This window comes from Cimex lectularius, unplaced genomic scaffold (genome assembly GCF_000648675.2).
Source record: "Cimex lectularius strain Harlan isolate CLEC.00 unplaced genomic scaffold, Clec_2.1 scaffold23, whole genome shotgun sequence".
NCBI lineage: Eukaryota > Metazoa > Arthropoda > Insecta > Hemiptera > Cimicidae > Cimex > Cimex lectularius.
The window spans coordinates 2,272,180-2,284,840 of record NW_019392690.1 but is presented as its reverse complement, the minus strand read 5'-3'; the positions used below and the strand labels follow the sequence as shown (position 1 = coordinate 2,284,840).

Below are 12,661 nucleotides of genomic sequence, written 5' to 3'. Positions count from 1 at the left end.
AACAACAATCCTTTATCTAAATTATTGTATGTTTAAAAAATCTCGAATTAATAGCAGAATTATTTATTTGTATATTTAATTTTATATCACTTTTCAAATTAAAAAATCCTATATTTTATACTTAATTTTATATAATTTTTCATTTTAATTAATTTTCCTATGGTCTTGTAAGAGGCCAATTATTTGACATTTCAAAAAATTCCCAATTGTACAGGAATTAAACTTTCATGCTTAGTTTCATACCATCTTTTAAGATTTTCTGAAATGCTGAAAGAAAAGGTTAATTTCAAATTAAAAAGGGTTAATTAATAGTTAATAAATAGTAAAAAATGGTTAATTTGACGAAAAATAATGTTCTATATCAAAAATAAGCTATGGAAGCGTGATCATCATGTTAAATTATCTAAGCAGAAATGTGATGACTGTTAAGGATGAAGAATGCGATAAAATACAGCTGACTGTTCTAAAACAAGACGTCAACAAAATCATATTTGACTTATCGTCATGAAGTATCACGAAGAACAAATAAGAAGAAGAGGACTTTTGCCGATTCAATTTTTAAAAGTTCATTACCAATTCATTCATTATTTACCGAATATATTTTAAAAATCGATCGAATTATAAGAAATATAAGCGAGGTCATTTATTATAATTTAATGAAGAAAAAAGAAAAATTTAAATTGTCCAGCATCTAAGATTATGAAAATGTAGTTTGACGGCTTTCCGGTGTTTTAGAGATCAGCTGCTCTCCAAGAGCCGGCGATATGAAAGAACCGGAAGTACTTTATGTGAAAGCTGTCACAGTCTGTCAAGGGCTTAAATTGAAAGTCTGTACGCTTCAGTGCTCATTAGTTACTTACATAGTTCGCTTAATACAAATTAACCAAATAAAATATACATGGTATTTTTTTAATGAGTAAAATTGGGAGTCTTCTCTCTTATCATAGGGAAAATTTGTAATAAGAGATAAGATTAGTTGTTCGTGTAGAAAAAAACAGTCGAAGCACTCACCTGGATTTGTATGGAGGGTATGCGAGTTGGACGGGGCACCGGGAGCGACGTGAGACTCCCCCCGGTGCCCTGGCATCACTGCCCTCCCGTTTCACTTCCCGGACGCCATTTCAGCAGCCTGGTGTCAACGACCTAAACCAAATCGATGCCAGCAATCCCCACTACAAGCAAGCCGCCGACGCACACACATTGACACACAGACACGCAGTGCCCCGGGTTCAGTGCGCTTCTCGAGAGCTGACTCGCCGGCTGGGAACAAGAAAAAAAAAACAAGGAAATATTGCGGTCCTACAATTTGGGTCACTCGGGGTGCCGGCCTATTTTAAAATTACTCCTTTAAACAATTGTTCCATGTCATACCGTTCGTTTGGTGGAGGTGAGAGAGAGAACGTCCACCCCAATGACCTCTCTGGTAGCGCCATTGTTGGCCAAGATATAGAGAAAAAAGAAAGACCTGATGGTCAACCCAATGACCTCTCTGGTAGAGCCATTTTTGGCCAAGAAATAGAGAAAAAAGAAAGACCTGACGGTCCACCCCAATGACCTCTCTGGTAGAGCCATTGTTGGCCAAGAAACAGATAAGAAAGAAAGATCTCACGGTCCACCCCAATGACCTCTCTGGTAGAGCCATTGTTAGCTAAGAAACAGAGAAGAAAGAAAGACCTCACGGTCCACCCCAATGACCTCTCTGGTAGAGCCATTGTTGGCCAAGAAATAGAGAAAAAAGAAAGACCTGACGGTCAACCCAATGACCTCTCTGGTAGGACCATTGTTAGCCAAGAAACAGATAAGAAAGAAAGATCTCACGGTCCACCCCAATGACCTCTCTGGTAGTGCCATTGTTAGCTAAGAAACAGAGAAGAAAGAAAGACCTCACGGTCAACCCAATGACCTCTCTGGTAGAGCCATTGTTGGCCAAGAAATAGAGAAAAAAGAAAGACCTGACGGTCAACCCAATGACCTCTCTGGTAGCGCCATTGTTGGCCAAGATATAGAGAAAAAAGAAAGACCTGATGGTCAACCCAATGACCTCTCTGGTAGAGCCATTTTTGGCCAAGAAATAGAGAAAAAAGAAAGACCTGACGGTCCACCCCAATGACCTCTCTGGTAGAGCCATTGTTGGCCAAGAAATAGAGAAAAAAGAAAGACCTGACGGTCAACCCAATGACCTCTCTGGTAGGACCATTGTTTGCCAAGAAACAGATAAGAAAGAAAGATCTCACGGTCCACCCCAATGACCTCTCTGGTAGAGCCATTGTTAGCTAAGAAACAGAGAAGAAAGAAGGACCTCACGGTCAACCCAATGACCTCTCTGGTAGAGCCATTGTTAGCCAAAAGCAGAGAATAAAGAAAGACCTGAGGTCCACCCCAATGACCTCTCTGGTAGAGCCATTGTTAACCAAGAAACAGAGAAGAAAGAAACACCTGACAGTCAACCCAATGACCTAATGCGTGGGAGCCAAGATTCAAAAATTTTCAGTTGTTGAAGCTAGAAAGAAAAGCCCACCCCAATAAGTTGACCTAGGGTGATCTAAATCTAAAGACAAAACAGCGACAACGTTTTTTTCTTCAAACCGACCAACAAGATAATGTTATCTAAGAGGACAATCAGGACCAAAAACGAAAGCAGGTCTACGTGTGAGAAAGTACATTCTCTGGTTAAGATAGGACCGACTATAAACTGGGACCAGAGGCGATCCGATAAGAGCTTTTTCATCTCCCCTTACGACCAAGTTCAATAAAGATTTGTCACAAGATCCTGATAAAATAAAGGACAAACGTAAAACCAACGATAAAATAAACTAAGAGACATACCAAGGAATTCATTAAAGGATCAAGTTTGATATAGGATATTCATGGCAGTTAACCTCCAACTTGTAAAGCATCAGAATACATGATATTAGCCAGAAAGAAGAAACAGTGTACACGTTCGCTTCTTCTGTGATTGCCTTTTGGTGTGGTTTTTCTCTCGATCGCCAACTTTTCTAAAAAATTCCTCCTGACACCTTGAAATGTGTGCTCTGACACTTCTTCCTCCTGAAAACGGTTCTATGGAGAAACATGGAACTGGTGAAGAAAACGTACCCATGATTAAAAGTGCCTGACTGAAGTTGACAAAGTGTTCATGAATAAGGCAATAAGTAGAATCGCAATAAGAAGGTCAACAGAGAAGACTTCCGACTCACGTATCTAAAGAAAATACAAAATAGGAGTGACACAAGATAATTTGTCTACGATCACGCCACTAATAGACTCCTGCTAACTCCTAGATCAAGCTCGTAATGAGCTACAATATTAACATTTAATAATTAAACTTTTGATAAACTGTAATCGAGAATCCTTAAAATAAAAGCTTACTAACGCTCTACATGTTCATATCAGCTAACTACTAAATTATATAGCTTTTTTCATCATCTTAGCGCCACTAGGATTAGTTTTTGAAATTAATTAAGGGAAACAATACTACAAGTCATTGACGGGACTTGGCGGTAGAATTAAAAAGTTGATCCCAGCCAGATCAATCACGGGATCCTTGGTGAGGGCAGTTTGGACAAGTTAAAATTGGTTCATGGATTCAATCTGACAAACAGAAAAAGTCTCTTCTATTTAATTAACTCACTTCGACGGTACTTAAAGTTTCAAGAACGATTCAGGGAAGATTAGACAAATTAACGTCGGCATCAGAGTCAGAATTGCTCGCTAGAAGGAAATTCAGCCCTTGATTGCTTCCCATGCCGTGTTCATTATTTACTTGTTTGTACTATCCAATTTTCTTATATCATAGATTTCGTTCTTAGACTATAAACAATAAAAAAGCTGGCAGGTTGCTCAGTGTCATTTGAATTGTATTTTATTATGAACTGGCTTATTGACAGAGTATGTAGTTAAGTAGTTGATTGTTTCAATGTAGTTGGTTGGGAAGAGTATCGAACAAAAAAGGCCAGGATCGACAGTGGGAATCGAACCCACGACCGCAGGTCTAGAGAGATTATCACGCTAACCAATCGACTACCGCGGTCCCTTATTTTTTTTCCTTTTTACGAGGGTTCGCAACAGCAAAGGTTATATAAATCCTCGAGATGGCGGTGTTTTTGAAAAAAATCACTTGTATGTCGGGTCAGAATGCAGGTCTGTTGGATTCGAACCCGGGACCTTTTCCTTACAGTGATGAACTCCGTGTGAACGCCTAAACCGTTGCGGCCACCGACGCCCCTATCCTTATTTTTATAGTTATATTAATCACATCTTAATTATGTAGACCAAATTGAACTAGATCGGAAATCCGTGAGTTTTAATAAAAAATTATTTAATTTCTCGTCTTGTGAAACAGAATTCCACTCTTCAACAAGAACGGTTTGAAGCTGTTCGACGCTTGTTGAGCCGGCGAACGATGTCAAACCTTCTCTTTATGATGTCCCATGCTCTATGGGATTCATGTCAGAAAAACATCCTGATCAATTCATTATGGTAATCCCCACATGTCGAGCTACAAGCATAAACTCCCAATAAATGAAGCTAATAGGACCGCAGCTTCCAGAAGAACTTCCTCGATGTACCGTGCAGTCAAAGATCGATTCTGTGTGATAATCAGTTCCGTATAGGCATGCACGTTGATTCTACCCCATACCATAACTATATTTGAAAACCTGTGAATCAAGCATTGTATATGAAACAAAGCCACGTCTTCTCAACACGGTCTCAGTCATTTGATTGCCACAAACCACACCGGCACTCATGAAGAGATCGCCCCCACTGTACAAGTGTCTGAGCGAGTTGCTGATTTGCGAATGCCTTACTACACTGATAGATAAAATTAACGCACTGCCCTTAAATTAAACCAAAAAAGCATTCCTTGGAAAAGATTTCAGGTCAAATGCTTAGGAATTCTTCCCCATTCATCAAGAACAGCCGTTTCCAACTCTTTTAGGGTGTAAGGACCTGGGTTTCGACCCTTGAGTTGATCCCAAGTGTGTACGATTGGGTTCAAATCTGGACTTCGAGCTGAGCACACCAATCGTTCAATTCCAACCTCATTCATGTTGTCATCCAAAATACGTGTTCTATAGGGCCTGACATTATCCTGCATTAGTAAGAATCTCTCACCGATGTGGGGGCAAATGGCATTACATGTTTTTCGATTGTCTTGTAAGTGTTAGAAATCTTTCTCCTACAACCAATTCGATGCGGTCATCCAAGGAAATGCCATCTCAATTCCATCATGGAACTATACAGCTTGGGGCCTTCTCCTGAGCGTCCCGTATGAAATTACGCCCATCTGAAGATTGAGGCCAACTCCTACGTCATCTGTAATCGTCCCGAATCTTCCAATGACTAAATCACATATTCCTTTACGACTTGAAGCCAGGTCATATAGCTGTGACAAGAAGTCCACAAACCGGTTGCCTGGCCCAGAGGTTATTTTCATCGAGCCTTCTTCTTATAGTCCAAGAGGAAATCAAAACATTTCGGACTTGACTATTTTTTATCTCATTTCCCGTAATGCTGCGGTTTCTTAGAGCCTGATGACGGATAAATCAATCATCTCTCTCGTCTGTAGACCTAGGTCGGCCCTGTCCTGACATTCTAGAATGAAGCCCTGTTTCTCTGAAGTCTGAAGTGCCGAAGAACCCTTCCTGTTATAGTGACTTAAACTCAACTGACGACTTCGCGCTGGCTGTATCCTTCCTCTAATAATGTTATGACCGTACCAATGCCATACTGACTCAAATGCCTAACTAAAGCCATTGAAAAAGGTTTAATAATAAGAATAATATCAAATGACATCAAAGAAGGAAAAAGATGAACTAAAAGCGATCTTTAGGCGTAGCACAATGGAAGGGCATAATCGCACTTTTTGTACAAATGGGATTAATCAATACAAAAGGAAACAAAGTAAGTAAACAAACCATTATTTGCTGTGACTTCGATAGCTCCTAATTGCCTGTAACTAATGGACTTAATGGAGGAAGATAATGGATTTAATTTTAAACTAAATTGAGTGGTGCGTTAAATTTATCCATCAGTGTATTTATTTTATGCATCTCCATTAGTAGAGAACCTGATGCGTGACGTCTAGAGACTAGGCTAATTCTCACGACGCTCACCTTTGCATTACGAATTTGGAATCGACTAGTTATCAAAGAAGCCTATAAATGTCAGTTCACTTCGATCCAGGCTTCCAGTGGCCCTAAACCGCTGTAGACCAAGTGCTGTACACCCAAAACTTGGGCTACGTCCATCGTCGGCCAAAGTACCTACCCGGGCAGGATCTTCGAGGCTTAAAAAATTATTAATTTTTTACTCAAATTTGTTTAATTAAAGAAAATATTTTTAAAAAACAAAAAATATGACTTGAAACATGAAGTGAAGACAAACGCACAGCGGCGTTCCCTCACTTAATAAGATTATTAATGAATTTGGTAATGATAAAAGTTGCTGTAATTAATTATTTAACAGTAATAAGTAGGAGTTTAGGATTGTAGAAGGTCGGAGTGTCTTCCTTTTCAATCGTCTTTGTGATCTTGGAGTTGGTTGGTTCTGGGCAATTTCTTGCATCAGTTGGTTGGGGGTTGCCGTTGACGTCTTTAATCACCGTTTTAACGTTAGGAATGTCCAAGGTTTTGTGCATAGTTTCCGAATATACCACGGAGCATTTGTTATTAACCGGAGGATACGGTTATGAATGATTTACACCGTTTTAATTTGCGAATCAGATGGCGTGAAATCTTTTAAATTTGAAAATAAAAGCCATACTCATTAGTTCGGAGATGGATAGATATCAATTATGTAAGATTGATGTCTTTAAACCATCTCTGGTTGTCTAAATTTTAGCGTAAAAAAATGGAACAAGTCGTTTAGAAAGCTGGCCAGCCGAGTAGCACCTGCAACGGCAACTTGACAGCACTGCAGAGGAGTTGGTCCAGCGGGAGATTAGGACAGTTTGCGAAGTGGAGTCATTCAGCGTTGAGATGAAGTTGGGATAAAAGTTGTCGGGGTCGGCGAACCCGGAAGGGGCGAGGGTTGCGCCACGAGGGATGATCAATCTAAGCGGACGTTCAACCAACCCGGCTCCGCCGCCCCCTTTCGGGTACCGATGTACAAACGGCAAAATCTTCATTCCAAGATAAAATAGAACAATTGTCCCAAAATAAAACATTTATAATTAATAATTTGGCCGACCATTATTTTCCCTTGTTTTACGCGAAAAGCTGAGCAATTCCTAACTCCAAACACTGAAATAATGCGAGCAGTTATTAGCGATGGTCAATATAGAAACGCGAACAATCATCAATCATCGCTAACTTTTGACCTTATACCGCCTTCCTTTAACTATTCTTCAGGAATTGAATGACATAAAAAAATATTTTTTATTCTGGTTATATAAAATAGCATACAGTTTAAAAATATGAATTAAACATTGGGGTATGAAATATATATTTGGTTAATTAATACTCGTTAAAAAAAATATTTATACACAAAATATAATTAAAAACAAGAAATTTCCCCCAATTACCCAGAGGAGTGCTCTGTGGTAGAGTGAATAAATGTGGGAATGTAATTATTAGCGTGAATGGTAGCTTATCCTTAAATCCGCCTAAGAATATCGAGTACTATGGGGTAATTTATTAGCGTGAATGGAGAGGTTTAGCCCCAATTACCTCGATTAGTATCGAGTACTTTGGGGTTGTGTGAATGTTGTCTGGTGTGTGAAAGTAATTTATTAACGTGAATGGAAGGGCATATCCCCAATTACCCCGAGGAATATCGAATACTCTTGGGTGAATGTTTACCAGACTATAATGTTTTTTATATTGTTTCTGCGTATTTTTTTTTGTTATTTGTCTTATTTTATCCACAATTGGCAAAGCCCTGAGGTACAGAGAGGCTAGCGTGGGATAAAAATGGGATAAAAAAAGATAGAGTTGGGTACTGTTGTACCAAAAAATATCGTAACCCAGCTGGAGAAACAGGAAAAGAAATTAGTAAGATTAAAACGCGAGAAAGATAAGAAAAGAAATGCAAAGCTAGAGAAGAGAGAGTTGTACTTTGCTGGCTAAAACTAAAATAAAATCCTCCTAGGATCTGCAGGGCGATGAACTTATAGTCTGATCTTTTTATTTTCCTTTTAATACTTTGGCTTGGCTGACCTCTGCGAATATCCAAAATTTTTGGTAGTCGGGAAGAAGGTTCAACGTATTTGTGTGTCGCATCTTTGGTGTACATTTCAATAGTTTTCTACAGTCCAGTACATTAGGTTTTATTTTTTCGTTCTGTTTTAATGATAATCACACAAATCCAGAACACAACTGACAGTTTTATAGCTTTTTAATTTGTTTACAGATTTGCGGTATGGAATACGATGATGGGCACCTCGTTGCTGGCGATGCCTTGGGGGATCGAAAGAGCAGGGCTTCTCATGGGTCCTCTGCTGACCATCTTCGTCGGAGCCTTATGCCTCTACACAGCCTACTGCAATCTCAGAGCTCACAGACAATTTGGTAAGGGAGGGATTTAATCAATTTTTATTGTTATTAAAGTCTCAAATTGTGAAGATCAAATTGCCAAGACACATTTGTAATTTTTTGACAAAAATCTCAGCAGTATGTAATCTGGTTATTGAAACAAATTTATTCTTTTTCATTATAAAAAGTCACTTTACTTCCCAAAATGGCATTAAGTCTTAACGTTGATATGCTACTAGACAATTTAACCATAAATTTACATGTTCTTGTTTTCTTTCAGGCACAGCTTCAGGAGATGTTTCTGAGCTGACCAGAACGCTATTGGGCCCAGTGAGCGAAATAATCGCAAAGACGTTTTCCCTGATTGTCCTTATGGGTGCTAACATCGTCTACTGGATTCTGATGACCAACTTTCTTTTTCACTCCATCAACTATCTCAATGGTAAGTTGGCAGGCAGATCGTGGCCATCATTACAAATATTTTTTATTCATTAGACAAAGAATTCCATTTTGTTTACATTTTTAATTATAGAGGCCAATGAAACCCCCTTCTCACTTCTTTTAAGTTTTAGTGTCTTTGAATACCATTTATTCATCAGATGGCTATCACATTTTTTTTTTTTAATTTATACAAACTATCTCAGATTACATAATGTATGTAAAAATTACAGATATGATGTTAGACTTGTCAGTGGAAAGCCATACAAACAACAGCTCTTCTTCCCTGTCTGGAGGTGTGACAATTTTTCATTTTTATCCTCATTTCCTTTCCAAAATAGCTGCTAAATTGAAGAGTATTCTTTCAGTTTTCTGCCCGTTGAAAAACCCAGTGGAGAATGTCACCGTGCAGAGCACCAACTTATTCCAACAGATATGGAACATCGAGATGACGGTACCAATCTTCCTGGCTGTCCTTATCTTCCCACTTCTCAACTTCAAAAGTCCCACTTTCTTCACAAAATTCAACTCTTTAGGTAACTGAATTTTAATCGATTTTAGGTCAACATAAATAAATTTTGTCAAAAATTCAAGGAACACAATTTTTTTCCTTTGTGACAAAATAATATTAAAAATTGATACACGAAATTTAATTAATCGCTGGTAATTTAGGAACGATGTCTGTGATGTACCTCATCCTCTTCGTTCTCGTCAAATCTGGAATGTGGGGTGTCAACCTTTCCTTGGACCCAAAGAGCTTCCACTTCAGCCCGCTCATCGTGTCGAGCTTTCCAGCCACTTCAGGAATGCTCGCACTTTCATTTTTCATCCATAACATCATCATAACAATAATGAGGAGTAATGCTGAACAAAAGAATAATGTGAATTGTTTTTCCCTATTGAGTTTATTTTTTATAACATCCTGGTGACTTTAATTTTCTGATTTTTTTTATAGGGAAGAGACCTTACCATTGCATACGGCCTAGTCACGATGACTTATCTGTTAATTGGAGCTGTTTTTTACATAGCATTTCCATTGGAAAAATCCTGTATAAGAGATGTAAATACAAATTTTTACCTAATACATTCATAATCAGCTTTTTTAAATTTACTAATCAAAAGCGAAAAAGATAAGAAGATAAAATCATACTAGGTTTTTTTTATTTTTATAGAACTTCCTCAACAATTTTGCAAGTTGGGACCTAATGACTGTGATAGCTCGGGTCTTCCTACTGTTTCAATTAGTGACAGTTTTCCCACTTATTTCTTTCATGCTGAGGTCGCAGACAATGGTGGCTATAACCGGGAATCCTTTCCCGAGTCGGCTTTACGTCTTAATATTTAATATTGCGATCGTAGCAATCTGTATAATCTTCGCCATCTTCCTACCGAAGATAGGCACCATCATAAGGTAAGACTAAAAGGTTATTGTTTTTTTTTTTTACAAGAACGCAAGTACATTTTGTCATTTTTAGATTTACTGGCGCATTAAGTGGTCTCGTACATGTATTCACAATACCTTGCATGCTGCGATTGGCATCGCTTTACAAAAATGACAAGATCTCTATAGGATCCTGGATCCTTTACCTGAGCATTCCCATTTTTGGAGGTGTGAATCTACTGGGGCAATTCTTTGTCACCGACTAATTTCTTTTTAAGTTCAATTTTAAATCTAAAATAATGTAAATATCATAGCTGATATTTTTCTACAATCTTTTTTTAGTATTTTAGTTGATTTATACTTTATTTTTTTATATTGCGTACACTTTATATTACTTTACTATATTTTTATATAATAATTATAATTGAATTTCATGTATTACTAAACAAAGCATATTTATTTATAGAAAATATATTTTTGTGATACTTTTAGTCTATTAATTATTGTTCTCACAAAAAATTATAATCCTAAAATAAACAATTTTTTTTAATATTCCATGTTTAATTTAACAATTAATTAAGGTTTTCAGTTGAGATAAAAAAGTCAATGGCATGAGCAGGATTCGAACCCACGATCTTCATCTTGATATGCCACTGCTCTACCACTTGAGCTATTGTGACCTCGATCCACTCTGACATCAACCTCCCATCTCAACCACACCTTTTGAATTTTCCCTCCTTTTTGCCATTTTTCAAATGTCGTGTAATCAATTGTGACAAATGAAATGGCCACGGAGAGGTTTAGTGAAGTATACTTCATTTTAAACTTATTAAATTCACTAGTTTCGTGGTCCGCTTGACCAATTAATATCTTACAATTAATTAAGGTTTTCAGTTGAGATAAAGGAATCAAATTGATTACACGACATTTGAACAATGTCAAAAAGGAGGGAAAATTCAAAAGGTGTGGTTGAGATGGGAGGTTGGTGTTCGAGTGGATTGAGGTCACGATAGCTCAAGTGGTAGAGCAGCGGTGTATCAAGGCGAAGATCGTGGGTTCGAATCCCGCTCGTGCCATTGACTTTTTTATCTCAACTGAAAACCTTAATTAATTGTAAGATATTAATTGGTCAAGCGGACCACGAAACTAATGAGTTTAATTTAACATTCAAACTAATATAAAATACAGTATCTAAGTTTAAATAACAAATAATCATAGATGATTCTAGAATGAATAACAATATTCATTATAGAATATAGATGATGGTGGGTTTTGGTCTGCAAATCTTTTGAACCAGCACTGGGCCGTTTACATTTGTGACTTTATGATGGGTCCCAAATGCATTTCAGCTTTATTCAATGAAGCACTGTCTGTCTTCAGTGTAAACCTAAGGGCTACCCAGTGCTGGTCCAATACATCGTCGAGAATAACACCTAACCTAACGGAATGTTTTCAATTTAGGATGGAGAGGAATACACATGGTATATCTGGGCTTTTGTGAACTCTTGCCTGATGTGCTAATATTGATGTCTTATGTAAAATATAAAAACTGGTTTAAAAGCTTTCTTACAGAAACACTCAAGGGTGGTGGTGACTTGAGTAGGCCTGATATTGTCCGATGATTGGCATCCCTGAGAGTACAGACCTTGACAAATGTGAATACTGATATCTGAGGAAACACCTACACATGGGTATATTCATTGATGAACCTATTTGTTAGTTCTAGTTGTTAAAGAAAGAAAAAATTGTTTACGATAACCATAGATCATAAAAAAAAAATCAGAAGGAACATAACCTCACCAACGTAACATTGTAATAGTTAAGCAGTTGGTCGAAGGGTGTCGCAGAGCCAGGCGGGAGTGATGTGGCATTCCTCCCAAAACAAGGAAACATAGCCCAGCAATATTAAACAGTTACAATAAAAATGAAATGTGTCACACACCAAGATAGGAGTGACATGTTCCTCACAAACCAGGAAAAAAAGTTTCAATATTTGAACAACAAATCAAATAAACCAATATTGAGTTATATAGTGCTGAAAGATTGTCACAAAGCCAAAAATATGTAGCAACATGAAACATCATAAATTGTGATCCCATCAACCAGGTGCACGACACCCATCTTCACTGGTCCACCCATGGTGTGGGAACTTCTGACTTTTGATTTTCCTTTCCACCCCTACTCTGGTAGACCAACTGGTATAAAATGGGATGATTTGGAAATCAAAAGTCAGTCAAGATCAAATACTCACCCCAGAAGTGATCAGTTGATTCCAATCTGGAATAGGAGCACACTCCGTCTGAACTCAAGTGATCTCAGCCAGCCAGGACCAACTATTTTTTTTTAAATTACCATGGAGTAAATGTAA

General features: G+C 37.8%; 1 protein-coding gene across 5 annotated transcripts in view; it reads left to right on the top strand.

Moving 5' to 3' along the window:
• LOC106660920 (sodium-coupled neutral amino acid transporter 9 homolog) overlaps positions 1 to 10,655 on the top strand; it is a 111,097-nt gene extending 100,442 nt beyond the window's left edge. For all 5 annotated transcript variants that reach the window (XM_014383987.2, XM_014384006.2, XM_014384014.2 and 2 more), the window contains exons 4-11: positions 8,353 to 8,510; positions 8,755 to 8,916; positions 9,146 to 9,208; positions 9,281 to 9,448; positions 9,585 to 9,793; positions 9,868 to 9,972; positions 10,085 to 10,323; positions 10,388 to 10,655. In XM_014383987.2, coding sequence (XP_014239473.1) covers positions 8,353 to 8,510; positions 8,755 to 8,916; positions 9,146 to 9,208; positions 9,281 to 9,448; positions 9,585 to 9,793; positions 9,868 to 9,972; positions 10,085 to 10,323; positions 10,388 to 10,559 — 1,276 coding nt within the window. In that variant the 3' untranslated portion in view covers positions 10,560 to 10,655. The remainder of the gene's footprint in view (positions 1 to 8,352; positions 8,511 to 8,754; positions 8,917 to 9,145; positions 9,209 to 9,280; positions 9,449 to 9,584; positions 9,794 to 9,867; positions 9,973 to 10,084; positions 10,324 to 10,387) is intronic.
• Positions 10,656 to 12,661: the final 2,006 nt, after the last annotated feature.